Consider the following 27,331-nt stretch of genomic DNA (forward strand, 5'->3'; position numbering starts at 1 on the left):
TAACTGGATGACTCTTTAATACTCGAGATCTTTCCTTTCCATATGCCATGATCAAGAGCATAGAGAAGCTTGATCACCCTCTCATGATCAGAGTAGGGCAAAACACTAGTGTATCTAATGTTGCTAATAATTCTATCAAATCTAGTAAATATAGCATCTAAAGATTCTACGGGTCCTTGCACGAACATCTGATATTCTTGGTTGTACGTGCTCTAGCTCCGAGCCTTGATTTGGTTAGTGCCCTCATGAAAGACACTAAGAATAGCCTAAATCTCTCAGACAGTACGGAGGTGCTAGACTCTATCAAGCTCATTACGACTCAGGCTTGTGAACAATATATTTTTAGCCTTGTTGTTAATTTCATATTGTTTGATTTGGACATAAGTAGTACGAGCAGCAGAGATCTTATAGTTGGAGTCCACAATCTCCCATATTACACTTCCTTGGCTCCAAAGGTAAGCCTCCATGCGCATCTTCTAGTACGAAAAATCTCGACCTTCAAAGAGAGAAATTTTCCCATGTCTCTCCATTATCGCATACAGATCACAAAGCTGGTAAATGTCAACAAGTGATCAAACCAACTTTGATACCAATTGTAAGACCGAGAATGGTGACTAGAGGGGGGGGTGAATAGGTGTCTCACAAATTTTTTACGAAATTGATAGCCTTCTTCTATTTAGATCACCCAACGTACTATAAAACTCAAGCGGAAGCAAAATAGAGAGAAAAATAGTTGCTCTGGAAGTTTCTAAGAAAGAACATGATGTTCATGGGTGTAGATAAATACTAGGTTCCATTTGCACTTATCCCATGCGTCATTGCCACAAAAAAATAGCAATTTTGATGGAAGAAAAACTTAGAACCAAATAACAGAGCACTGGAAGAAAAAACTCTTCGAGTTGATGATTTAGAGGCAAGAAAATTCAAGACCCACTTATCTACATTCGAATGTGAATTTTATGCCTCTAGCAACAAGAAGAACAATTTCTCAATGTGAGAAAATTTTCAGCTTTCAACAAAAAACGAAAATCATAACAAAAAAATAAACACTCGCAGCAAAGTAAGAGAGCCAATAGAAAGAGACTAGAAGGAGATGAACACAAGTATCGAAAGAAACAATCTATTCATTTCTTGCGGAGGATAACTCTCTTTTCGGCAGATTACAAAATGTTTACCTCACAAAAAACACTCACATATTACAAAGGCTAGGCTCTCATTTCTTCTCCTTTAAAACCTATCTCTCAAGGCTCTAATGGCGGGCTCACCCTCTTCCTACAGCTCTATCCCTATATTTATAGGCATACAAAGGTAGCTCAGTCCTTAAGCTTCCTTGTTCTCAAAATACATCTCTTTTCAATGGCATTTTGGTCTATTTTTCTCTCCGTCCATTGAACGACCGTGACTTCTTCATGACTTAGCTTCACCTCGATGCAAATTCACAATGATGCCACATGCACACCATTCTTCCATGTTTTTGAGGCCAAACTGTGAGACCGCCTCACACGCTTCTTAAAGCGTGACTTGCTGCTACTTACTTTCACCTCAAGCAATTATCCCGATATCGACGCGTTTACTCCATCTTGCGATCTTGACCGCCGACAAGTCTCTTTCGCTCCTGATCCTTCGAACTGCCTTATCACTTGCACCTGTATCCCTTTTGCTTGACTTCGTTAACACACCATCTTCATCATTCCTTCCATATTTTTCTTGATTTCATGTGCACAGTTAGGATCACCCTTGACTCCGCTCGGCTTCCTCAATTGTCCGGCACCAAGAACCCCGCTTGACCCCGATCATCCCACCATTGGCCGTCAAGTTACATCCATCACTTGCACAACATTAGACAAGCAAAAACATATCCTAATTCCATCTCCAGTTAGCTCAAAATCAGAATTCACAATTCAAAGCACATCTCAGATAAAACGTGAACGCCGGATGTTCCAGCGTGTACCTTTCCTGTGCGTCGGACCATCCGACGTGTGCAAACTATATGACCAACCAACTTATGATCCTCTCTACAAGAAATAGTCCGACGTTCTCTTCACACGATCGCCGAACCATCCAGCGAGTAGTATTCACCCCAGAGCCATTCTGCAGCCTCTCTACAAGAAATGCTCCGACGTTTATACTCAACATTGCTGGACCATCCGATGCATGTAAGTCCACTAGAGTCAACTTACACCCTCTCTGAAAAGAAATGCTCCGACGTTCACAGTGCCCATCGCCGGACTATCCGGCGTGTACTCCAACCTTTTCTTCTGAGTTGAAATACTCCGATGTGTATACCATCTAAATGCCGAACCATCCAGTGAGTTCAAAATCCCAGACACCAGACCATCTGGCGTGTGTAATTTTTCTGGACTCAAAGAAAAACACGCTAATTCTATTTTCTCTGCAACGTTGATTAGTTATGATCATAATTGCAGTACACACATATATATACACACACACACACATATATATATATATATATATATATATGCACATGCAATGCAACAATCATCAAACTAAATGGCACAACTTTTTCGATTATTCGTCATATATAAATCAAGGTATATTTTAACTTAGTTTCGAATTAGGAGAAAAAGGAACATAGTCACCTTGAGAGGAAGAAAACTTGACATCCACCGAACTCCAGACAAGATGCCACAAAACCAGAGAAGTCACCAGCGAAGAATGGGATGTTGAAGAAAAACACACCATCCACAAATACAAACGATGGAGAAGTGATCGGCAGAGGCACCGCTCTTCGGTACAGCCTCAAAAACTCCAACAAAAGGACGTGGCTTGGTTGCTGAAAAAGAGAAAGCATTCAACCAAATACAAAATTCAGGAACATGAATGGGTAGGACAAAACAATGTCAGGTTCGAATTCAAACCTGACAACAAGTTCGGACCTGGCGAAACAAATGAATCTCAAAGAATTTATGAAGCATCTAACAAAACGTTCAACTGCTATTAGAATTTATGAACAAATGAGCAGCCTGACATACATGCCAAATACAGACCGGTCTAGCAACCATGATTTTGGAAAAAGAAAGGCAAAGGAAGCAAATCATACGGACTAGAACAGAAATTTAGAGGTGCTAATAATGTGGTCAATCACTAGATACAAATTCTGCAGAATGAACAATTTCAAGAGCACATACACTATCTGAAGAAAGGGTCACACGCATAGCTGCATTACAGTTGAGATTTATTCTCCATTCTTTCTCCAGCAATCTATGACATTTTATTTAATACTAGGACTGGGAAACAATGAAGCTTGCTAGTAGCTACCGGCGTTGGCCAGCAGTGCTTGCGCTTGTATCTCGTACTTGAACCCTTGCCTCCTAGAATGATCTGCAGCCCAGATGAAGATACCGTAGAGCTTTCCCTGTGACTGCAGAGTCTGGCAAGCGGTCAACGATGTATTAATCGGCACCGATGTCGTCGTCGGCGCCGTGGTGAAGCTGGCCAGGATATTGCCTCCAGGGTAGTTGACAATCTGGTTGTCGAAGTAGTTAACATACTGCGACACGGTTGTGCTCGCGCTGTATGCGTAGAACTGGAAGTTGATGTAGTCTATCACGCTCCCATAGCTCGCCCACAGGGCTTGGTAATGGCGCTGCACGTCGGCGTTGTCGTACGGCGCGATCGACGCGAACTTGATCACGCCGTTGCTCTTGAGCGTCGTCACCAGGCGGCCCACGCACTCGGCGAAGGTGGCAGGGTCAGCCTGGAACTGCTCGTAGTCGATGTCGATGCCGTCCAGATTGTACTTCTGGATTATGCTGGTCAGGGAAGAGACGGCGTTCTGGACCCAGGAGTCGACGGAGGTGATGTTGAAGAACACCGGCCTGCTGTTCACGGTGGCGCCGCCGAGGCTGACGGCCACCCTCACGTTCGGGTTGCTCTGCTTGATCGCAGCCACCGCGGAGGCGGTGAGCACCGAGTCCTGCCAGAAGATGTTGAACTGGCCGTTGGTTGGAGAAGGCGGCTCCGTGGCGGTGGTGTAGTCGATGACGAAGGCGAGGATGAAGTCGAACCGAACATTCGGGTTGATGGGCACGTCGGAGAACTTGACGCCATTGAAGATGGCACCGATGTAGTCCCGGAAGAGGTTGGAGTTTGCTGCTGTGGTCATTGGGGCATGGAGGGCCAGAAGAGCTGGGAGAAGAACAGCTGCAATGAGCTTTGACGAGCCCATTGGTAGCTTTTGTAGAGGAGAACCGGTTTGCGCTGCTTGGTTGGAGGAGGTGCAGCTGCAGAAGGATGCATTTATAATATGTGATGTGATGCAGCCGGCAAATGTCAAACAAGTTTTTTCAAACAGAAAAATAAATGGTGCTGAATGTTGAATGGACTTTTCTCTCCAGTTTGAATGTTGGAGATAAGGTCAAAGATCTCAGCTGCTTCGATTAGTGGAAGCAGAACGTACTCCTCAACAACTGGCTCCGGATTCGTCAGGTAGTAAACGGATATGGAGGATATAGAATACCAAACTTATCAATATCTATATCCTAACGGTGGATATGAGAGGCTCTGCTACTGTAACAGTGGGTCCTGAATACGTATACGTGCATATATGTATATATATGTATACATATATACCTATATGTATATATATACCTATACGTATATATATACATATATGTATATGTATATGTATATATATACAAATGTAATTTTTTTTTCAAAAATTCTAGAAAAATATCGAAATGAATAAAATGCAAAGAAAAATATCTAAAACTCAAAAAAAATATGAATCAAATTTTTTAGGTTAGTATTTTAAAACTATGTGCATGCATAAAAGTACTATTGTTTTCTCTATAATTAATTTAATATGTTTAATATTAATAATTTTATAAATAAATATTGAAATGTACAAAATTTGTGAACTTAATTTTTTAGTCTTCTTTTGTCATGCTCTAGAAAAATAAAAATAGGCGCGGCGTAGCATTAATAATTTTATAAATAAATATTGAAATGTACAAAATTTGTGAACTTAATTTTTTAGTCTTCTTTTGTCGTGCTCTACACAGCAAAATAAAAATAGACGCGGGGTACGCGCGCCAATCAGACTAGTAACATTCTAAAGGTTAGGTGCACTGCTATCTTTGATCTTTCATCTAGCGAGTGTGAAGAATTTAATCCAGCGTCACGGCCTCTTTGGCTCCCGCGACCCTTCCCATCCCTGATGCTCACTACCTCTATGGCCCCACGCTGACACCTACTGTAGGTCCGACAGCCACCTCCCAGGCTGTGCCCTCATCTTCGACGCTGGCCTCTTCCCCTCCCAAGCGCCGGGCTCCCCATTGTCACCGCTGGCGCAGCCTTTCTACCCGGTGGGTCGTTCGAAGGTGCAACGTTGGCGTGACGAAAGTCGCTCCCTTCCTTCTTCTAACGAGCCTCGCATTTCCTATCAAGATGTGGTGGGCAGGTCGTCTCTGTTGGTGGCAGCGACGGCCATCCCGACCGCCCCAGCAGTGGCACCTTCATTCAAGGGCGCGGTGGGCGGAGGTCGGCATGTTCCCTCACAGCCGTTGTCCAAGCTTTGTACCCTTGTCCGTTTACAATCCCAGTTCGTCACCGCCCATCCTTATAGTCCTGTAGGGGTTGGGTGGTAGTTGGTTGAAGGCCAGCGTGCCCGGCAGAGACGTCTTTGCACTGAGCAACGGTCGTGCAAGCAGGTTCTGGCGGACCTCCATGGAAAGTGCTTCAACTGCTTCTTTGTGTTGCACTGGGTTGCTCAGTGCAGACTTCAAACTCGCTGTTTCCGCTACCGTGCTTTGGAATAATCGTTCTTACAAGTGCATGCGCGTCTCAAGGTTCTCTTCATTGCATCCAGTGATGAGGAGGTTTGGTTGGCGCCGTATCACGCCACCGGCTATGGCTAGGCGGAGGCAGCTTCTTTGGCTGGTGATGCTCTAGTCAAGGTTGGTCGTGCTGCTTGTGATGGGCATGGTGACCAGGGATGTCGTCGCCCGCGTTGCCAACCTCGCAGGCGTCGCCCTTCTTCTAGCTCGGGGCCTTTGTCTATGTCGCCTTGTTCGGAGGATGTTCCTAGGTCCCGTGCTCCTTCTCCCGGGCTCAGGTCTGATTTCGCAGAGGAGGTCACCACTGACCCACCTTCCGGGGATATTTGCATCATTGATCATTCTTGGAGATTGCCAGGGCCGCGGAGGATCTCCATCGTGTTGTGTTTGTTTCGGTCGTCAGCGCCAGGCCGCTAGTTTCTCTACAAGTGGTGACGGAGGCTATTGCGGAAGGCTTGCTTTAAATGTTAGTTCCCTATCCATTCATCCTGCTGCGCCAGAGGATTTCTTGGTTATTTTGCCTGATGAGGCTGCAACAGAGGTGGTCTACAATGGAGGTCATCCGGTTCGCGCTTCTCACCTCACGTTGCTCATTAAGTGTTGGACGCGGCAGGCTCATGCGGAAGGGCGTTCCTTGCAGTTCATGGTTGATCTTTCTCTCAATGGTATTCTGGCGCATGTGTGGGATTTGGCGACTGCGGAACGGCTCCTAGGAGCGTTCTGTTGGATTCAACATCTCCATCCTTCTACAGCTAATCATTCTGATCTGTCTATTCTTCGTCTCACTGCTTGGACTCAGTTCCCTAGACGGATCCCCTCCTCTATGAACTTGCTCATCGCTAAGCCAGTGGTGCCTAGGGCCATTGATGATCCATTGGTGAAGATGGATCTTGCCTACAAGATTGATATATCGGTGACTGTTGTCCATGGGTTCTCTTGTCACTCTCTGGATTCACTGTCTCTGTTTGATGATGACGACTTTGATGGTAGGCGATGCCGCCGCCGTACTACCTCTTTGCTGGATCCTTTCTAGCTCGGTTCCTCCGGCGACTCCGGTGTGTTTGGCGGCGTTCCTCCTTTGGCCCCGGTAAAGTCACGGCTGGGTCCCACCAACGAGGGAGGCCCTGTGGATGTCGAGGCGGCATTGTCTCCCTCCATTGCTTTGTAAATTGCTTCGTGCCTTAACTGTTCTCCGGCTGATTAGGTGGAGCCCCCCTAGGACTTTATTTGCGGATATTGGAGCAGTCGAGGTGGACATTTCGCACGATGCGAATTCTGCCGCTAACTGCTATCTATCTGGATCTTCTTGTGTTGATGTCCCCTTGCTGCATGAGGGTTCTAACGGTTCTGATTTTGTGGCTTTGGAGTCTAGCTCCCCTCTTATTGGGCTGCAACCCTCTGGCGCAATGCCTTGCCAGGATGGGCTTACTTCTGATACTGCTCGTTTATCTCTTCATGGGCCTTCCGTGGTGGAGCGTCTTCCATCTTCTTCTCCCGCTTTGCTGGTTGAGAAGTTGCTGGGGTCCCATGTCCCTTCCAAGCCCTTAATAGTTTACCGGAGACAACAGTGTTGACCTATGAGGCCTTGTGCCCAAGTGTCTGGACCGGTCTCCAATGGTGTCTCTTCGCCGATTGGAACATCCTCTATGGCAAGCTAAGATGGATTTCCTTGCTCAGATTTATAAGCATGTGGATTGTTTGCATCCTCCGCCACAAATTCTGAAGAGAAGAGTCAAGAGTCCGTCTCCTGGCTCGTTGCCCAGACAAAGTAGGCGCCTGGCCGGTGCCAGGCCGTGGTCGCCAAATTCGGAGGTTCAATCTGGCAAAAAATTAGTCATGCGTTAGCTCGGCTTTCTTTCTTCAGAGGCGATCACTTAGGAAGCTTTGGATAACTATGACTATTTGTTTGACAAAACTCTCCCCCTGGCTCATATTGAGGCTTTGGCGGCTCTCTTCCGATGGAATGCATCGTCGGATGTTGAGGCCCGCTCCATAGAGTTCTCTCTGTGTGTTGAGCTGGTTCCTCTCTGCTTTCGAGTCGTCTTTCTTTGGTTCCTTGATGAATAATTCTAATGTGCTGATTTGTGATGAGGTCGTTGCTTCTAAGGCTAATATTATTTGTTTTCAAGGGACTAAGCTTTCTCTCATCAATCCTCACTTGTCGATTTCCCTGCTTGGGGCTGAGTTTGAGATTCCTCTTATCTCCCGGCCGCTGGTACACGTGGAGGTGTGCTGATTGCTTGGAAAGGTTCGGTTTGCCAGTGTATTTCTGCTCTGGTGGATTCCTTCTGTCTCCATTCAGTTCGCTTCTGCCAGCAATGAAAATCTCATCCAACTTAATGTTTTAAAATCTGGAAACAGCTCCGGAAAAATGACTAAATCTTCCAAACAGATCTTAGTGGGGCACTTCCAGAAGACAAAATTGCAGGCTAGGTACATAACCCAACTTACAGTTGACAACCAGAGGTCAAATACATCGCTATCTTGGCTTGGAATTTAGCAAAGGTACCAAGAAAAAAAAGTTCTTCTTTGATCTAGTTGTGCAGTTTTCGGTATGGGGCTAAAATTGACAGGAGAAAGGGAAGGACAGCTACTATGTTAGACTGTTTCAATGGATCACCCGTGAACCGAGATATAAGAGTAGGTCTAAGAGTTTGGCCTGCTTTTTGATATATATATATTCTGGTTTCAGGCTACCAACTTTGACTCAGAACATGAAAAACAATAAAATGGAAAGGACATGACAACATTACTCAGAAAAACAAATGAAACCATGCATTTCTACGATGACTTGACAAGATCTGCACTAAATGAAAAGCTGATGTATCATGTACTGATTGGCAGAAACAGTACTTACCTGAAGAGGGCCCTCAGCATGGTTGCCTCACGACATAAAGAGCAGATCCTTATGAAAATTGATTTATATTTAATAATTGCCATCACAAGCTAATAACCTTGACCACGAAAGCTGCCTATTTGCTTTGCATTTTGTGAATTAAGCCCACATGATTGTATAAAAACCCGAGAGAGAACAAAAGAAGTACATGTCTCATTTTGCAGCAGTACTGGTGTCATCATGAAACCGTAAGCTGGAAGAACATACTAAGCCATGTAAGAGATGCTTCTAGGAAACGAAATCTGATAAGGCAATAATATATGAAGAATATAGCATATAATCTACAACAATAGGACATGGCTTTAAAAGCAGATAGCATTTGAGTTTTGGTTGGTCTATCACATACCGACTATCATATACGGCCTATACTGAGAGGCACGTTACCCGTTTTAGACTTTTAATATAAATAATCTCATATTTCTATGTGCGTGTGATATTGTATTCATATGAAACTGTGCTTTATAAATTCAAGATTGAATGAATAAAGTTACGTGTTTTGATTACAATTGTCTCATGTTCTTCGTATACAATGGTATATTGGTACGTCCGCAATACATATACAGTTATATATACAACGATTCGAATACACGCAACAACTTTGTTTCGAATCCGCGGAACAATAAGAAATACATCGTAACGAGGAGCTGATAAAAAAAAAAGCCAAGTAGACTGGCGATGAGCCTCTCCATTAAAGATGAAGATAACCAATGAATAAACTGATGACCACGGTGAGAGGGAGGGATATGATGCAGACGATAACCCTGCCTCGTTATCTAAACGAGCTAAAACTCTAGCTCGGTTCGTTAAATTTTAGAACGAGCCGACCCAGATACGAGCTAAGCTAACTCGTGAGTTTCGAACTTTTCGTACGACCCTAATAATTAATGTGAAGCAGATCAAATTGCTAGACATTTACTAATTTGAAAGCATTTGACCGCAAAATTTCACAAGTTGACCACAGATTTTGAACAGGACTTAATTTCAGACTAATTTAGGTGCCCTATACTTTATATAGCCTAATATCCGCTATATCAAGCAGTATATGCAATAAACCGAAGTTTCAAAAATGACATATTCAGTGTCATAAGAAGCAGAGCGCAGTTCTTATACCCTAACCCAACCAGCTTAAATCAAATACACTCCTTGGCACCATATAATACGGCCATTACAAACTTGGAAGTTGCAACGGAAAGTAACAATGATCGGACTATTTGATGCATGTATTTCGAGTTTGGTGGCTGTCCATTACAAACAGCCCACATGCTGATAGCTTCCAACCAAGTTGTACCCTAAATTTGTCTTCATTTCGGAATCCATCAATGCAGTTGGGCACTGCCGACCGTTTGAGCATCTTGTATACTGGAAAACAGCACTAACGTCCATGGAAAATTGGAGACAATCAGCAAGGAGCAGCAGTGTAATCGAAAACCCAAGTGAGACTTTTCCAACATCCATCTCGATGTGATTTTGATGCAGCAGGGGCACTGCTGTGCTTCTGGAAGCGTAAGAGCATAGGGTCTACGGGTCGATGCCGCCACATCAGTCTAAAAGAGCGACAAGAAGCCCACCATTGCTGCCAATCAAATCGCGTAAAGGTAGTACAAGTGCAATACATGATTATCTGGAAGGAATTTTTTTTGTTAAATACTACCCTGAAAAAGGTTTTGTTTTTGCATCGTTTAGCTAGTTTCTTGCAAAAACTGATGAACTAAAAATAAAATGAGAAGGTCAGTGAGCTCAAGGGATTCTCTAAAGAAACTGAAGCAGCCATAAGTAAAACAAAATATGCAAGATTCTTACATCGTTGCCCCATTGGATCAGATACGAAGATTTGGGGAAACAGGACGGCTGCAGATTCTTGAAACATCTGCATTCGGTGTGGAAGCAGGAGGCTGTCTTACAAATGCTTCCCTGAAACAACAGGACGGCCCACGGCTGCAGATTCTTAGAACATCTATATCCTGAATGGAAATAGGAGGCTATTTTACAAATACAACAACAATCGTCTTCCTCCCGAGCAAATTATGATAGATTAAAGATAAAACCCATAAAATCTAACTAAAAAATGATAAAATAATAATAAAAAAAAATAAGAAGATTGATGTGTAAATTATGATCCTAACATGTAAATTGCTAAATTAGACACGTTTCTATCGGTGGATAGTTCTTTAGGAATATTCTAATCCTTCAAATTTCTCTTTACAAACTCCTCTCATATTAGATTTATTCGATCCCTACATCTCTTTATATTATCAATGTGTCTCAGTATCCCGCTATGCATAGGTGACTCTGAAAGTCTCCGTTGTATATGTCCAAACCATCTTAACCGATGTTGGATAAACTTTTCTTCAATTAGTTTTACACATACCATATCATATATATCATTATTTCGGATCCGATTCTTTCTTGTATAGCTATAAATCCATCGTAGTACATACATCTTTACTACACTTAAATGTTAAACATATCACCTTTTAGTTAACCATCATTCCACATCATATAATATCACATGTCAAATCGTCATCATATCAAACTTACCTTTCAGCTTTTCTATTTTACAAATGCTGGTATGAAATTTACAGGACTCGTCGGTGGCGGACGATCTCAATCTGAACGGAGAAGAACTCGTTACCGGATGGACTCCTCATGGTGCCGACGCTGCCGTCCTGCGGCATCAAGCCCACGAGACTTGACGCAAAAGGCAAACATTTAAGTACTTAACGTATTACAACCTTCCGCCTTCATGGGCAAATCAATATAACCATATTTGTATGAGAAAATTCCTTATTTGTTATTGGGAGACAAGGTAGTTTATTATTTGCCATCTTACAAAATGAATTTCTTTTGTTGTTGGTTTTAATTTTTATTCCTTCATTGCTAGTGTTGTCCATTGACACATAGAGAACAGCGGCCTTAGACACGGCCGTCGATAGCTAATTGAAGTTTAGAACTAGAATGTGATGTATTAAAGATTTGTAAATAATTTTTTTTATGTTTTTATAGAGTTTTTGAGCATTGAATTTGGATGAATAGATTAAGATTTAGAAGTCGTGTTATTTCTAAGCATTATGGGAGCTTTATAGTTATATCGTGACTATGATTTGGCATAGCAAAATCTAAAGTTATTTTTTGTTGTGAATAAAAATGATGTAGAAAAATTTATGTAGATAATTTTAGTATGCTTATTTGTTGTGTTTCATATTATAGAAATAGATATGAAAATAACCAGGTGACTGAATTGCAGTGGATGTATTAGTGTCGTGACTATTTTTTTTAAATAAAATTTAGTTTAATATTCATAATACTTTTTAATTAGAAAATGTGGTCTGTTAATTATGTTTTCTGTATAGAAGTTGTCACATATGGATATACTTTTTGTTGCAAGTTTTATTTTCTATAGCACGTGGATAGCAAGTTGTTTAATGTGTGTGGCGGAAAATAATGAGTTTAGGTATGTTCGCAAGGCCGCGGTTCTCGATCCTAAGTATAAATATGTTTTTTATATAGGTCAAATGGACGATAGCGATGATAAAAAATTAAAATTAAAAATAGTAACAAATAAGAAAAATAAAAAAAATTCATTTAGTAGGATAACAGATAGAGTATTACCATATCTTCTGCTGGCAAATAACGAATTTTAAAAGACTGGAGCTGGATCCCTACTGCAGTGACAAGCCCATTCACTGCGGTCCCACTTGCCAGTGAGACAACCAGAGCCAGTAGCGCTTTCCTCTCCTTCCGCATCACGAACATCGGACGACCTCGGAAGCTTCCAGATCTCCGCGAAACCCTAACCCCCAGAACGTTCTAGAACCCGTTCCCGCGCATGGACGGCCTCGCGACGCCCTCGCCGTCCCACTCCGGAGCGACCTCCGGCGGTGGCGCCTCCCACCGCAAGCGGAAGCTCCCGCCGTCGTCGCTCTCCGACGCCACCGCCGACGAGGACGACGACACCACCGCGCCGTCGTCCCCCTCCACTGCGCCCTCCTCTCCATCTCGACCGTCGTCGCCGTCCTCCTCCCACTCCGACGACGACGACGACGACTCGCTCCACACATTCACCGCCGCGCGCCTCGACGCCGCGCCGGGGTCCGCCTCTGGCCGTCCACCGAAACCAGATTCCTCGTCCGTATCTGCTTCTGCCGCCGCTGCAGCCGCGGCGGCGGCGGGCCCGAAGCCTGAGCCCGGCTCCGCGGCCGCCGGCGACGGGAAGGAGGACCCCAAGGGGCTGTTCACGGACAACATCCAGACCAGCGGCGCGTACAGCGCTCGTGAGGAGAGCCTCAAGCGCGAGGTCAAGACTTGAATTTTACTTGGTTTCACTTTTCGCGGGCGTTGAAAGTGTCGGTTGATTAGAATGTGGCTGAGACAGGGGAACTTGTTATGCAGGAAGATGCCTGTAGGCTGAAATTTCTCTGCTATTCTAACGATGGGGTTGATGAACACATGATCTGGTGCGTATGCTAGCTAGCTCATTTGGCATCTGCCCCCCTAGCGCCTATCGTGGTCTACAACACTGTTTGGTAACAAGCCGGGAGTTTCTGTTAACTGGTGTCTTCCCCAGGTTGGTAGGTTTGAAGAACATCTTCGCTCGTCAGCTTCCTAATATGCCCAAAGAGTATATTGTTCGTCTCGTTATGGATAGGTAATTCCCTAAGTAAGGTGCCTATGCTTTAGAATTTACATGTAGCTGCTGTAGCTAAATTTTGTAAAATGGAAATAAGATGAAATCTATTCGATGGCAATTTAAAAGGTAGCTAATGTATTGTTTTTTGCAGAACTCACAAGTCAATGATGGTTATCAGGAATAATATTGTTGTAGGAGGCATTACTTACCGCCCTTATGCAAGGTAATGTTACCACTTCGGTGCCACCATTTTTCATGATGATATTAAATGTGTGCACTTGCATGGTGAATTCATCAAATTTCGTATGTGCTACTGCTACCTTTTCTGTTTGAAGATCTGAGAATTTTGTACAACTGAAAGCAAATGGCCGTGAGCAGCTATTAGTTCCAATTTACGTGAGTTATTATTGACTTGTAATAATGATATTGCATTGAACAATCAGATTCACTCGTGGATGGTTTGATGATCTTAAAGTAGTTGGCAGCTTGGAATGTAGGATAGAAATATCTGTATGCTGTTGTTTATCTCGCAACTGATTTTCTTCTATTGTAATGTATTGTCCACGATATTAGATATGTACCTTTCTGCTGCATAAGATAGTGTCCTAACTGTAATCTTTAAATGAAAGACTATTGTCCTAATTATGCTTGTGGAACTTGTAGCCAGAGGTTTGGAGAAATAGCATTTTGTGCCATTACAGCTGATGAGCAAGTTAAAGGCTATGGAACAAGGTTAATGAATCATTTGAAGCAACATGCCCGAGATGCTGATGGACTCACACATTTCTTAACCTATGCAGATAACAATGCTGTTGGCTACTTTGTAAAGCAGGTGTGACTATCTGACCTTGCTCTTGTATATACTCAGTTTCTTACAGTCTCATTTATTATGTGTTCATATTGAAAAGCTTCTCTAGTGACATGTAGCACATACACCTCAACCTCGCAAAGCAGATACAATTCATAAAAACTGACAAATGTCTTGATGGTTTAGAAGGTTATTTGACTGGTTGGGATTGAAGGTTCTTTGTATGCAATGTTGTACCCAACATTTCCTGTTATCTTTTCATCAAATGAGAACTTTAGTTCTTCAATTTACCTGCAAACAGTTTATTTTTATTAGCTATTGATCTCTCTTAGGCATGATGTCCAAAAACATTTTTTATTCTTAACAACAGTTTCTAGATGATGCAACCTCCTGAGATCTTCAAGTTCGACAACAACAAAGCCTTCAAGTTCGACAACAACAAAGCCGTAGCATTAAAAAAAAACCTAAGCCATATTCCCTCTTGAGATTTCAGATATAAAAAAATACAGTTAACTTATTGGCAAAAAACTGTATTTCAAAAAAAAAAATTGGTTTATTTCATCTTTGTTATTGGCACTTTGTAGGGTTTCACAAAGGAGATCTCATTGGAAAAAGAAAGATGGCATGGGTAAGCCTGTTATGCAGCATATCTTTATCGATTATATGGATTTACTGTGTTTCTTCAAGAGTAAAAATCAGCTCCGTAGCACTTGAAAAACATGTAACTATGATAGCACTACTTGCTGTTTGGATAGCAGGCTAGCAACATGTTTTTTTCTGGGTTCCATGCGACCGAGATGTATTATAGGGTATTATAGGGGTCTACTTTGTCAACGTTAAGCTAACAGTTTGCTGGTTCTAGGTACATCAAAGACTATGATGGAGGAATTTTGATGGAGTGTAAAATTGATCCAAAGCTGCCATATGTTGATCTGGCAACAATGATCCGGCGCCAGAGGCTGGTAAAGTAAATAGTTATTAGGTGCCCTAAACATAAACTGGATGCAGTCAGTTCATACTTTTTTGTATTGATTTCTTCACCAAATTTGCATGTAAAGCATTGGTTAACCCTGGATCATTAGTGCACACAGCTTTCTTTTTTTGGCAATTGACTCATTCTTCTACAGGCCATTGATGAGAAGATCAGAGAGCTTTCTAACTGCCATATTGTTTATTCAGGAATCGATTTTCAAAAGGTTAGTTTTTCCTTCTAGGCTGATGTCGACGTGTTTCATTTAAATAACCTCCCTTTAGGTTTGTTCTGGGGAGCAACTTAGTGGTGGGGAAAACTGCTGGGGGTGATTGGTCCAAAGGGACTCTGTAGTTGATATCCTTGAAAAATGTCTCATCTCTATTACCCTATTACCCACTCTTGACATGGATAATTCCGTTTTGTACAAGGAATGCATTGCAGGAATAATTTAGTTTATCAGTTCCACAAGTTGACATGATTCTTTTTTCTCTATAAGGAAATATATATGCCTTGTTATGAATGAGGCATGCTTGCACCATGTATCTTGTTAGGTAATGGCAACTTCTGGGAAAATATGGGAATTAGTTTGCGGTCACTAGTTTGTCTCATTTTATTTTTGTACCTTTTGGGCTTAGCCAGATAGCACAAAAATATGCAGTGAAGATAAGTCAGATATAGTTTGTCGTTTAGATGCAGCCTTACCTTGTTACACACACTTTTGATTAGTCATGTCGGTGCAAACATGGTGTTTAACAAGTATATTTCATTTTTTGTAGAAAGATCCAAGAAGACTGATGAAACCAGAAGACATCCCTGGTCTGAGTAAGTTACTATTCTATGCAAACCTGTCTACGTTGTTCTCCCTGCATGGTCATGCTTTGATATTTAGGACTATCTTGAATGTTCTTTGCTTAATTCCTGCTTTTCTAAACATGCTGCACTTGTCTTGAACCATCTGCAGCTGATGTACTCAAAATGTGTTCCAAATATCCAATTGAGTGGTGGCGAGTTTTGAAAACCTTAAACAAATAACAGCTTTGTAAGCAGTTCACACCAGGGACTGTTAACTGTACTATTATCTTTTGTAAGAAAAGAGATGTGCATCTATCTGTTTCTAACTTTGGCATATTAATTTTGCCTTTCCTGTTGATTTATTAAGACGCAAATATGATCTGAGCCATTGATGTGATGCAGGGGAAGCTGGGTGGACACCTGATCAGTGGGGTCACTCCAAATCACGTGCAGCCTTTTCCCCGGATTATAGTACTTACAGACAGCAGCTTACTAATCTTATGCGTCTATTGTTGAAGGTTAGTATTTTCTTTTTCTGCACAACTCTTAGCAGATGACATGCAAGTTACTTAGTACTTCCTCCGTTTGTTTTTGTGTGACGTTTTTGCAGTCTCCAAGATGCAACTTGTACCACACTTTTTAGTACTTCACATAAATGTATGCTAATAAAGTTACACTTTTATTGAAGCATTTTTAAAGACAAATCAAGTATCTAGTGTAAAACTTGTACAAACATGTCAGATAGCCTTTTGTTTCTAATAAGGACTTCTCATGTTTGCAGAGTATGAATGAGCATCCTGATGCTTGGCCATTCAAAGAACCGGTGGATTCACGTGATGTTCCAGACTACTATGACATTATCAAAGATCCTATTGGTGAGTTTAAATTATAAAGCTACAGTTCCGTTCCCATCCCACCTGCTCTGAGCTATGTCTCATGTTATTTAACTGAATCAGTGTTTAAACACATGCATGTCTGCAGATTTGAGGACAATGTCAAGAAGAGTGGAGTCAGAGCAGTATTATGTGACCTTAGAGATGTTTGTTGCCGACATGAAGAGAATGTTTAACAATGCAAGAACCTACAACTCTCCTGATACGATCTATTACAAATGCGCCACACGGTGAGTACTAGACATTGGACCTTTTCTTCGTATGTTCTCAGTTCTCACAGCCAGGGACATATGTATGTTCCTGTCCAGTAAGTTGGGAACTGGGTTGTCATCGCCTGGTTTCCAGATATTTTTTTCTGGTTAACTGTTTCTTAATTCTTTTTCGTTCACATTATTTTACCAAGTATAATCAGCCATGCCTTGCTATATTCCAAATAGCACAAAATTCAGCTTAAATCTGGTTGATATTGTTATGGCTAGGAAGTCTGGCAACATTTGTTCTCCTCAGGTTTTGGAACCCAAAACATAATATTGATCGATGCAGTTCCTTTTGGTCGTGCAGGCTTGAAAATTTCTTTTCAGGAAAAATCTCATCGCATCTTGCACAAGCCTCGACCAAGAGCTAGACTAGTGTGCTTTCCTCGACATGGTTGCTTGTTGTAAAATTGTTGATTTGTTGTGCGGCTTAGCGATGTAGTGTTAGTATAATATCGTCTAATGATTGTAATCTGTAGCATGAGCGAGAATTAAACATATTTGGGCTCTATTCAGCCTTCACACATCTGTAGACTAAAGGGATTAGCGTGCTTTGAAGAATGTGAAGGCCAAGCTCTTTGTTAAATAACATCGTCGATTTAACAATGACTTCAGCGAACTGATTAACAAACTAATGAACTCAATGAGTTCATTTATTCTTATATAATCATTATAACATATAAGGCCGGTGAATTTCAACATCTGGCATCCATCTTGTCCATGAGAAGCCAGTGACCATGGATCATTGTTGTACCAAGTACACAAGAACGCTCGTCCACAGATGCTTTCAAGTGCCCACGTGATCAAAGACTATATGCGCCTACTTGTTTGACCAGGGGACCACTCGTTGCTGCTTCAGCCTTCATGCCGCTGGATTTGACCTATTTCAGATGCTTCTTGAACCAGACTCCAATGTTGAGGAAGCTCTCGAATTCTGACCGTGGTCTGCAGAGAACAAACAACAAATCCAAAATAGCGGATTCAAATGTGAAAGCAGGGTAGTAAACACACCCTGTAATGGGAGGGAAAAGAACTGAAATTAGCTTACATGTTAATTTCATGTATGTCCTCCGGGAAAAACATAATTTTGACCTCGCCTCCACTTTCCCTCAGGGCCCTTGCGTACTGAAATTATCAGGATGGGCGTGGGGTGTAAACGAATCCGACAAATTGATACTGGATAGGCCAAGGGTGGTAAATTTGGGCACTTGTAATTATGTTGGCTATTACCAAAAAAAATTCAGAGCATACTGAAACTTGAGATCAATTTTCAGTTGTAGAATATACGCTTGCATCTTATTAAATCCGTTATTAGTTCGTTCTTCACGAGTTCAAACTACTGGAGCAAATCTCAACAGTTACTGATGTACCTGTAGGCCATTGGAGACAGGTACTCGAAGATCTGCTCCTCCAAGAAGCATAAGAAGGGGCGCTTTCACCTGCAGAATCAGCAAAGTTCCATGAGACCATGCGCCATCCAGTAATACACTCTTAACAAGAGTCCTTTTCGAGTAGTTAATTACTTGGTTACTCCAATTAACATATCCTAAAATGGTAATAAACCTGATAATCGAGACAGGAAAACATACTTTTGAAATATGGGCAATTGGCGATTTCTGGTAGAAGAGGCGAAGACAATCAGGCGAAGGAGATTCGGAGGCATATTGTTTCGCTTCAGTTCCACAGGCCACTGTGTAACACCAATCTGGGATGTCAGTGATGCCAATCATCAGTGCCAGGTTGCAGACAGGATTCCGAGCAGCTGCCACGACAAATCTATCTGGAGCCTGCAGCCAATAACAAATTACACTAGGAACATTAACAAAACAGCAAGTATCAACTATCATGATTCTGACATCCGATAGGATGCTAACCTGACCGATTAAATGAGTTGTCAAAAATCCACCATGGGAAATCCCGACAACAGCTACTCTAGATGCATCTATCAGCTCTTCCTTGATAACATAATCTAGGGCTGTAAGGCAGTCTTGGACATCCTGCTTAAGATAGGTTAGAAATTAGATTTTTTTTCATGAGGAACAAATATGCTGAATTTAACTGGAGTATGCACCTTTATTATTACTTTTATTTTTTACTATTACTAGTACCTTTATTATCATTATTGTTTTCTTATCATCTTTTTAATTGGATCTTGTAGGTTTTATCTTGAAAGACTGAAAGTAGAGGAATAATCTTTGGTTTGAATTATTCAGGGAGCCGTAGTGGGCTATATATAGTACAATGTGCAGAGGAAGCTTTATCTCTAAGCTGCATGGGCGGGCCACACAGTTGCATGTTCTAATATTCCAACACCCTCCCGTAGTGTCAACTGGGCACCTCATCCAGCATTCCCGGGCACCTCATCCAGCATGGCCGGGCCACACAGTTGCATGTTCCAATATTCCAACACCCTCCTGTAGACAAAGGATAAGGTCGACAACAACTTAAGAGCAAGCATGCATGTTAAGATAGCTTAGCTCAATTAGCCTATCGGTCATTGTGAAACCTGAAGCTTTGAAACGAATAAAGGAATAAACGATGGACTAAGGTTGTGTGCATCTTTGTTATGCAGAGACGAGAGAAACTCTTGTACGGTTGTATCATCTCGGTGTAATGATGAGAGTTAATAAAGCTTCCCATTTCTAAAAAAACTAGCTAGTGTGATTGAACGATCCAATTAAATGCCATGAGCGTGTGCGAGGTCACTGTCAAGTGAGTAGATTGTCTCCGCCGTGCGCCAAGGCCAGACGTAAGAGCACGTGATGCATTAGCAGGGGCTTGAACTAATCAATGAGGGGGTTGGAGCATTGGAACAAGGGATTGACCCTGTAAAACACATCTCAAGTGCTGGAATGTCGGACGTGGCCACCCTTGTGCGGACTCACCTGAACATGTGCGCCTGGTACAGGCAGAAGAGCATGCGGTGGCGGAGCCCGAACGGCGTCTGGCCTAGACAAAGAGGGAGGAGTCCGTCTTGCAACCGCGAAAATCGATGGAGATGATGAAGCTCTGAAAGCGGTTGTACCATGTGCGAGGAGCTTGCTTCAGGCCGTAGAGTGATTTGTTGAGCCAACAGACGTGATTCAGCTTATCGATGTCGACAAAATCGGAAGGCTGTTGGCAGAAGACCATCTCCTCGAGCTTGCCGCTGAGGAAGATGTTCTTGATGTCGAACTGGTGGATGGGCCAATTGTTGCAGACGGCGAGGGAGAGCACCGTGTGGATGGTGGTCGGCTTGACGACGGGGCTGAAGGTCTCGTCGTAGTTGATACCGGGCTGTTGGGAGAAGCCACGTAGAACCCAACACACCTTTTAGTGTGCAAGAGTGTCTTCGGAGTTGTACATGTGGTGGAATATCCACTTGCTGCAGACGATGTTGGCGCGTGATGGAGGAGGTACGAGATGCCAAGTGTTGTTGGCAGAGAGGGCGGTGGAGTTGTGGATCTGGTGTGAAGCTAATTGGGACTGTTGAGGGTGCCACGATACGTCTTCGGGATAGGGGATACGGAGGTGACAATGGCAATGAGGTTGAAGTGCTACCGAGGAACGCGAATGCCATCCTTAGCGCGTGTGACCATGGGATGGCCAACCGTGCCTACTGTCGTACCGCTGGTTGACGTTGCACTTGTTGTGGCCGCGGCGTCTGCCACCACTACTGTTGTGCCTGATGCGGCCAAAGCCGAGCTGGTCGGGACCGAGCCGACCGGGCCCGATCTAGCCGTACCCATGCTGGCCAGGCTAGAGCCACCCAGGGTGGAGCCAGCAGTGCCTACGCTGGCCAGGACTGAGCCAAGGAGGCGCGCCTCTCGCCGTCATTGAGCTGCCAGTTGCGGGGGCCGCCGCTGGTGCCGCGCCGGAGCCAATTTCCACCACCTTGGAGCCGCCTGATGCCGAGCCATCGTGTGCACCTATCGCCATGGCCGCCGCTACTAGACGTGGCCGGTGGCTATATATGCGGAGAGGCGATGCGTCGGGAGCCACGCCGTGGTTGTCGCTCGCCGTGCAGTCGTCCAAGCCAGTTGCCGCCGCATTGGATCCGCCTGCTGCCGAGCCGCAAGCCAACATCGTCGGGGCGTCATGTGCACCTACCGCTGCTGGCCGGCGGCTATACGCACGTAGAGGCGACACTTCGGGGGCCACGGCATGGCTGGCAACCGTCATGCTGTCAGCTGAGGAAGATGGCACGTGGAGTGATGACGGGCTGGTGTTGACTGCTGTTGGTTCATCATCTGCATCAAATATGTTATATGTGCTAGGTGAGGTTGGCGTGTGTGATGCAAAGGGGAACGTCGCTTCGTCGAAGACCACATGACGTGATATGATGATGTGATTGGTAGCTAAGTCGAGACAGCGGTATCCTTTTTGGTTCTCCAGGTAACCAAGAAAGACACAGGGAGTAGAGCGATGAGCAAGTTTTTGAGCCATGGTGGCGGAGAGGTTGGGGTAGCAGAGGCAACCGAAGATGTGAAGATGGTTGTATGTGGCAGGATGACCAAACAAGACTTGGTATGGAGTGGAGGGAAGGGCTTTGGTGGGCATCGGTTGAGAAGATAGGTGGTGGTGTGGAGCGCCTCGACCCAGTAAGCCTGCGGCATGGAAGCTTGGAAAAGCAGTGAGCGAAGAGCGTCATTGATGGTGTGTATCGCGCGCTCGGCTTTTCCATTCTGTTGGGACATGTAGGGGAACGAGAGTTGCAGGTGGATGCCGTAGGCGAGGAAGGTGCGAGAAACATGGTTAGCGGCGTAAGCATGAAAATAGCAGGCAGAGTATCAGATTTTAACTTGAGAGGAAAAAACCAATAATAGTCGTAAAATCATCAAGCATCACTAAATAATATTTGTATCTAGCAAATACTAGGCATAGGAGACGCCCAAAGATCACAATGAAGAAGCTCAAATGGGTGACTAGTGCTAGAAACAAAAGCAAAAACCGGGAGGCGAACATGTCGCCCGAGCTGGCACGCATGACAGAGGGATGGTGCCGATTTATTGATGGTCATGGAGATGGCATTGCTGGCGCGAAGACTGGCGAGGGGCTGGATGCCAAGATGACCCAAGCATTGGTGCCATGTGGTGGTGGAAGGAACGATGAAGGCGTGATGAGGGCTGATAGGCTATGCAAAAAACGGGTAGGTCACCAGAGCTGTTGTACCTAAGAATCACATTCCTGGTGCGGAGATTCTTCATAGAGAGACCAAACGGGTCAAACTCGACAGAACAAAGAATGTTAGTTGTAAATTTACTAACGGAAATAAGATTGGTAATAAGGTTGGGGGAAACCATAATATTAGAGAAAGTAAGAGGCCTGGCTGTGCGAAAATCAGCACGCCCGGAGGCCGTGATAGGAAGAACAGAGTCGTCACCGATGATGACCTGTGTTCTGGATTTAGGAAAGAGGTGAGAGAGGTTACCTGGGTCAGCGAACAGGTGGGAGGATGCACCTAAGTCTATGAACCAGGGTACCTACTATTGCATCGACATAGCGTTCATGGCCTGGATAAGGAAGGCCTGATCCCATGATGGGGGAGGAGCAGTCAGGATGCTATACGAGGCTGGTGTAGTGAAGGCGTGCTGAGCGTTGGGTGTCGGAAGCCGTGAACCGCGGATCCCCTACCCATCACTAGAGGTTGTGACTGGTGGCATGGCGCCCTAGGGCCAATGAAAGGGGGGGGGGGTGCGGCGCCCCCAGTGCCGCTGCCGCCGTTTCCCCTGCCGCTACCGCCGCAACGATTGTTCTCGCACTTGTTCTTCTTGTTACTGTTGCCATTGTTGCTGCTAGAGGGGGCAGTGCTGGGGTTCCTAGTGTTGGCATTGTAGCCAGTCGAATGGCCATAGGAGTCGTTGCTGGCTGACTTGGTGATGGTGGTGATTTTGAGGTCGGCCTCCTCAAGGATGGAGCGAGCGTCGAGGAACCTTGGGAAAGGTGTCTTGGTCTTGATTTGCGGAATGGTCCAGACAGGCTGTGCAACATGGTGAGGACAAGAGTGTCCTTATACACCAGTTGCCCAAGGTCGGCGAGGGCGTAGGCGAAGGCCTTCAGATGCTGGGAGTAGGCAAGGATGGTCTGGTCGCTCTGAGCGAAATTGCGAAACTCAGCTTCGAGGGAGAGGACTCGTGTTGTCTTGTTGTCGCGGAATAATCCCTCCAGATTGGTCCAAACAGGATGCGCAGAAGCACCGGGCATGAGGACGATGGTGAGGATCTCTAGCCTACCCCAACTTGCTTGGGACAAATGTTTTATTGTTGTTGTTGTTGTGACTGGAGTATGTACCTGAGATCCAACTTTTCCAGGAAGTGATTGCAAAGCCTCCTCTCCGAAACCCAGTGTACCTCTTTTTTCAGATAACAGTCAGATGATGACATGCATAACTAAAGCAAACAAAGAAGTCCCAACAAACTTACCGATAATTTACAATAAGCAGGTTAAATCCAAGTGAAGCAAGAAATGATGACGATTTTGAATAGCTGGATACAGACAATGAATGTGGGCCACCATGAAGGATTACGACAGTCGGACTGTGTGAACTATCCTTGCTGGACACAAAGATGGCCTCAAATGGAAGCTTGCCACCTACAAAACAGGAAAAATATTAACTGCATAGAAATACCAATCTAGCATACAATATGTCTTGTTTTCACGACTGTACCATCAGAGAGGTCATCAGAGGGGTTATCGACTGGAATTTTAAGTATACTGACACTGTGATGCGATAACAAGGACTTAACCTGCAGCAGATGGAAATGCAACATATGAGAATACATGGAGAGAATTGCACTCTTGAAAGCCATCAAGAAGACAATACATGTAATTTAAACTTCACAGCCACTGAGAAGCTAACCTTATTGCTGGCTGTTGTCCACTGACTACTAACTTCATCCCAAGTCCATCTGTGTGCTTGACCCTCTGGTGTCATTTGGCGTCCATACCTGATGTGAGGAGGGTCGATGGGACTACTTGACACTAGATACCAGACAAAAGCACAATGTTTCAGCATAACAAAATGTGATGCTTGAATTTAATGACAGTTTGCACCTACCAGCAAGAACATTGTCGCCACCTATTGCTAGAGCACTCCATGAGTAATACGAGTCTTCCGGAGTTATTCTAGTTACTTTGCCACTGCAGAATGAGAGAAAAAAATAGGGTATCAAAGTGATTTTTTACCTCTGGAATGGAATACGCCAGCAACCTTTGATTACCTTAAAACATCTATTGATATTATCACTTCAGTACTTCTCCAAGCAGATGTTAGTATCATTGTGCATCCATCAGAAAACCAAGGATTGGATAGCATGTATGAACAGTAAATACCCGGAAAACAGTCATCTTCAGGGCACATTACAATAGGAACCTGGCACAATTCAGAAGCTGAATAAGCTGCAGAACATAGTGAAGAATTAATCAAGACAATAGATGGGCATACCACTTCTGTAACATCGAGTTGTTTATCCATTTTCCAATCAGAAGGCCAGTTGATCTTATACAGAGAATCGGTTGCATTATGTGCTCCACTATCTACAGCATGTTTTGAAGATAGAAACACCAGAAGCTTTCCATCACGACTGTTCACAACAATTTGTGCTGTTCAGAGAAAGGGTCTCACAGGGTTCAATATCCCTTTAAAATACGCAGAAATACTAATACAAGCATACCTGAACCGTGGGAAGAAAGCACTGCTTATGCTCGCAGTTAAGTTGCACCCCATTACAGCAGAGTATGATTTACCATCACTAGTACAAAGAAATAAAATATTACAACCATTGGTACCAGATGATGCTACCAGGCCAATACTGGTAAATGCACGACCAACATAGCAGTGAATAAGAAGATTATGTAACTGTACAAACTACAAAGTTGTGATTTTAATGGTGGATGCTCACCTAATTGGTGTATTGTCAGCATCTGGTCCTTCAAAAGGGCAACGAATTGCATAAAGAGCACATGGCCTGTTAGAACAGTACTTGATACCTAGTTTCCTAGCAGTGTTCCGAAACCCGTTGTGCTCTAACCATCCAACAAAGACCAAATACTTTTGACAGCCACTTGAAGATGGTGGAGCCCAAACAACTTGGCCAACACTCAATGATCTTGCGATGCCTTCAGCAGCTAGCACTTGTCCACTGCATACACCAAAGCACAACAACAGGTCTTAGGTTTAATAAGTCATTATAGGATCTAGAGTCTATAAATTGCTGTGCAGATCAGTATGCTTGGGAAAGACCTGGAAATGTTGAGAACGAACAATGAGGGTCTCCCTTTTTTGGAGTATGTTTCACCCCAGTCCTCTTCCCAATCTCCTTGTCCTTCCCAGCTATTACAGTCTTTCTCAGAAGAACCTTCCTTTCTGTATCCAGAAGCAACAAAAGCTGGTTTTGGTTGGGGTGGTGCTTCAGCAATATATGCTATCAAGGTCTCTTCTTGATTCCAGGAAATACCATGAAACCTGCGTCAACAAGAATAGTGCCGTACTGTCATGACACCATACTAATGGATAGAAAGGGCAATTGTAACGAAAAATGCAGCTCTAGTGTTGTACTTTTAGTTTTTTCTTACCATTCTTCGGTATAAAGCGGACCATGTATAGACTGCTTTACATGTATCTCCTTATCCACATGTGATTGATCAACAATTTCAAGCTTTGTAGGGGAACCTTTTTCTCCATTTCGCACTACAAGAAGCTTCGATCCCGAAGGGGATGGAACAATGACCGATACTCCAGTCATTTCAATGGGAAAAGGAGACCATTGGAAATCCAGAGAGTTAGCATCAGCTCTCGTAATGTGAGAATACATAATGTATTTCCTCTTGCTGTTCGCCAGTAGGTTTGGCTGGCTGATGGAAAACATTGCTGTGGATATGTCTTCTGCAGTCATGAAGCTAGCATTGTTTTATGCCAACTTGATACAAATGTCAAGAAAATTAAATGATGATTATGGACAGATCATAATTGAGAAGCCTGTACCACTGTTGGTTTTGAAAACCCAAGCATTGTCAATGCTCGGGACATTGGTGAATTCTTTCAGTAACTCGGTTTGAGAAGCATATTCTTCAGATGTCACTGCATCCATTCCCGGCTGATTTTCTTTCTCCAAAGCAAACTCACACACTTCTGTGACTGATTGAAGGGGCACAATGTCACAATCTATTTGCCTAGGCTAAATCTGCATTTCCATAAAAATAGATGTGTTATGCATATCGCTGGAGGGCTCAAGTATATTTTGATATTGATGCCATAGATGAGATGAAAAAGAGAATTGAAACATGAAAATCAAACACAACCAAAGTATGAACTACAATTCATACCATCACTGCCTCGAGCACAGTACTCAATCTCGCCTCACCTGTCTTTCTAAACTTCCTACAGTCGCTTTTGAAAAGTTGGTACTTTGATGCATTAAGGTCTGATCTAATTTAATTTCACAGATAAACATGAGTTCCAGTTCTTCATGACTTCCATTGACAACAACGTACAAAATTCAAGAAAAAAACTCAGAAGCCCGAGACATCTAAGCTGACAATTGGGAGGGTATGAAATGCCTGCATGGGAGTAATCCAATTTCATTCATTGCACCCGACCTTCTCAATTTCACCTACATCATGAGAATAAACATTAGTAGAACTTAGATGCCAACTAATTCTACTCACTGGGCCAGATTGATCATAGTAGACGTTGACTCTTGTTGAATTACAGTAAGCAGATGAGCAGACCAAGCTGAACAAGTAACACTTGAGCAACAAAATTGTGGAAGTCCATAGCATCAAAACACTAAAATCGAACAAGAAAGTGTAGCAGCCTTTATGGGAGAAAAAGGAAAGAGAGAGTGCTTACACAATGCTTTCTGCTTTTGCAGTGAAGTAGGAAGGACTGGCCAGTGGTTGAGTACATCAGTATCTTTGGAAAGATCCCCTCTCCTGTTAGATATTCTCAATAACACCCGGTCATAACATTTGATCAAATGTCAGCTTGCCACCAAGGTCTTCAGATATTGATTAAAAAATAGCAAAAGGAATATTAAAGTAATAATGACCATGCATGCCTCCACAGGTAAAAGACAAAGAGAATGAAACAATTGGTGGCGTCAGATCTGAATCCACCACTCCTGAAGAATGCACATGAATACAAGATGCCTTTCGAACTTCATCTTCTTGTCCTCTTCTTTAGATTAATGACATGTTGCACCAAACTTGACAATTTCAAGGCATATTGATGCACCTTTGCTAGCCATATAAGTTTAGAAATTTATATATAGATAAGTAGAAGATGAACATGAGAGTGAACAGAAGTGAGCT

General features: G+C 43.5%; 3 protein-coding genes across 11 annotated transcripts; 1 reads left to right on the forward strand and 2 right to left on the reverse strand.

The window, feature by feature from the left end:
- Positions 1 to 3,065: 3,065 nt before the first annotated feature.
- On the reverse strand, positions 3,066 to 4,250 carry LOC133907921 (chitinase 2-like). The gene has a single exon (XM_062350043.1). It carries the CDS (start codon positions 4,187 to 4,189, stop codon positions 3,269 to 3,271), a length of 921 nt encoding a protein of 306 aa, XP_062206027.1. The 5' UTR covers positions 4,190 to 4,250; the 3' UTR covers positions 3,066 to 3,268.
- An 8,097-nt stretch (positions 4,251 to 12,347) lies between these two features.
- Positions 12,348 to 17,602, forward strand: LOC133907273 (histone acetyltransferase GCN5). Of its 2 annotated transcripts, XM_062349271.1 has the most exons (13): positions 12,349 to 12,988; positions 13,084 to 13,148; positions 13,259 to 13,339; positions 13,473 to 13,544; positions 13,985 to 14,153; positions 14,714 to 14,757; positions 14,992 to 15,091; positions 15,257 to 15,325; positions 15,879 to 15,924; positions 16,297 to 16,412; positions 16,676 to 16,769; positions 16,876 to 17,017; positions 17,349 to 17,602. In XM_062349271.1, the coding sequence occupies exons 1-13, from the start codon at positions 12,521 to 12,523 to the stop codon at positions 17,410 to 17,412; spliced, it is 1,530 nt and encodes a 509-aa protein (XP_062205255.1). In that variant the 5' UTR covers positions 12,349 to 12,520; the 3' UTR covers positions 17,413 to 17,602. The 2 variants fall into 2 exon arrangements, 1 of the variants encoding a protein (XP_062205255.1); XR_009907944.1 differs by lacking the exons at positions 16,876 to 17,017; positions 17,349 to 17,602 and adding an exon at positions 16,064 to 16,106 and having other exon boundaries at positions 12,348 to 12,988.
- LOC133907271 (acylamino-acid-releasing enzyme 2-like) lies at positions 17,600 to 27,088 on the reverse strand. Of its 8 annotated transcripts, none has more exons than XM_062349263.1 (19): positions 26,871 to 27,086; positions 26,345 to 26,631; positions 26,004 to 26,202; positions 25,595 to 25,904; positions 25,263 to 25,484; positions 24,922 to 25,161; positions 24,694 to 24,831; positions 24,465 to 24,603; positions 24,241 to 24,392; positions 24,078 to 24,160; positions 23,880 to 24,001; positions 23,688 to 23,766; positions 23,443 to 23,611; positions 23,312 to 23,372; positions 18,916 to 19,038; positions 18,631 to 18,828; positions 18,412 to 18,480; positions 18,090 to 18,166; positions 17,600 to 17,986 (listed from the first exon to the last, which is right to left on the reverse strand). In XM_062349263.1, the coding sequence occupies exons 3-19, from the start codon at positions 26,107 to 26,109 to the stop codon at positions 17,923 to 17,925; spliced, it is 2,352 nt and encodes a 783-aa protein (XP_062205247.1). In that variant the 5' UTR covers positions 26,110 to 26,202; positions 26,345 to 26,631; positions 26,871 to 27,086; the 3' UTR covers positions 17,600 to 17,922. The 8 variants fall into 8 exon arrangements, with proteins under 8 accessions (XP_062205247.1, XP_062205252.1, XP_062205248.1 ...); XM_062349268.1 differs by having other exon boundaries at positions 24,694 to 24,771; positions 26,871 to 27,084; XM_062349264.1 differs by lacking the exon at positions 26,871 to 27,086 and adding an exon at positions 26,731 to 26,868.
- Positions 27,089 to 27,331: the final 243 nt, after the last annotated feature.

The sequence above is a fragment of the Phragmites australis genome, chromosome 24 (assembly GCF_958298935.1).
Source record: "Phragmites australis chromosome 24, lpPhrAust1.1, whole genome shotgun sequence".
In the NCBI taxonomy this organism is placed as follows: domain Eukaryota; kingdom Viridiplantae; phylum Streptophyta; class Magnoliopsida; order Poales; family Poaceae; genus Phragmites; species Phragmites australis.

What these genes read in the sequence shown, in the direction of transcription:
- LOC133907921 (XM_062350043.1), bottom strand. Translation starts at nt 4,189, where the DNA reads ATGGGCTCGTCAAAGCTCATTGCAGCTGTTCTTCTCCCAGCTCTTCTG.
- LOC133907273 (XM_062349271.1), top strand. Translation starts at nt 12,521, where the DNA reads ATGGACGGCCTCGCGACGCCCTCGCCGTCCCACTCCGGAGCGACCTCC. An exon ending in GAAAAAGAAAGATGGCATGG is followed by an intron (nt 14,758 to 14,991) that starts GTAAGCCTGTTA and finishes TGCTGGTTCTAG; the next exon opens with GTACATCAAAGACTATGATG. An exon ending in TGATCCGGCGCCAGAGGCTG is followed by an intron (nt 15,092 to 15,256) that starts GTAAAGTAAATA and finishes ATTCTTCTACAG; the next exon opens with GCCATTGATGAGAAGATCAG.
- LOC133907271 (XM_062349267.1), bottom strand. Translation starts at nt 26,109, where the DNA reads ATGGATGCAGTGACATCTGAAGAATATGCTTCTCAAACCGAGTTACTG. An exon ending in CTGGAAAAGTTGGATCTCAG is followed by an intron (nt 19,039 to 23,311) that starts GTACATACTCCA and finishes TATCTTAAGCAG; the next exon opens with GATGTCCAAGACTGCCTTAC. An exon ending in GACATACATGAAATTAACAT is followed by an intron (nt 17,987 to 18,089) that starts GTAAGCTAATTT and finishes TGTTCTCTGCAG; the next exon opens with ACCACGGTCAGAATTCGAGA.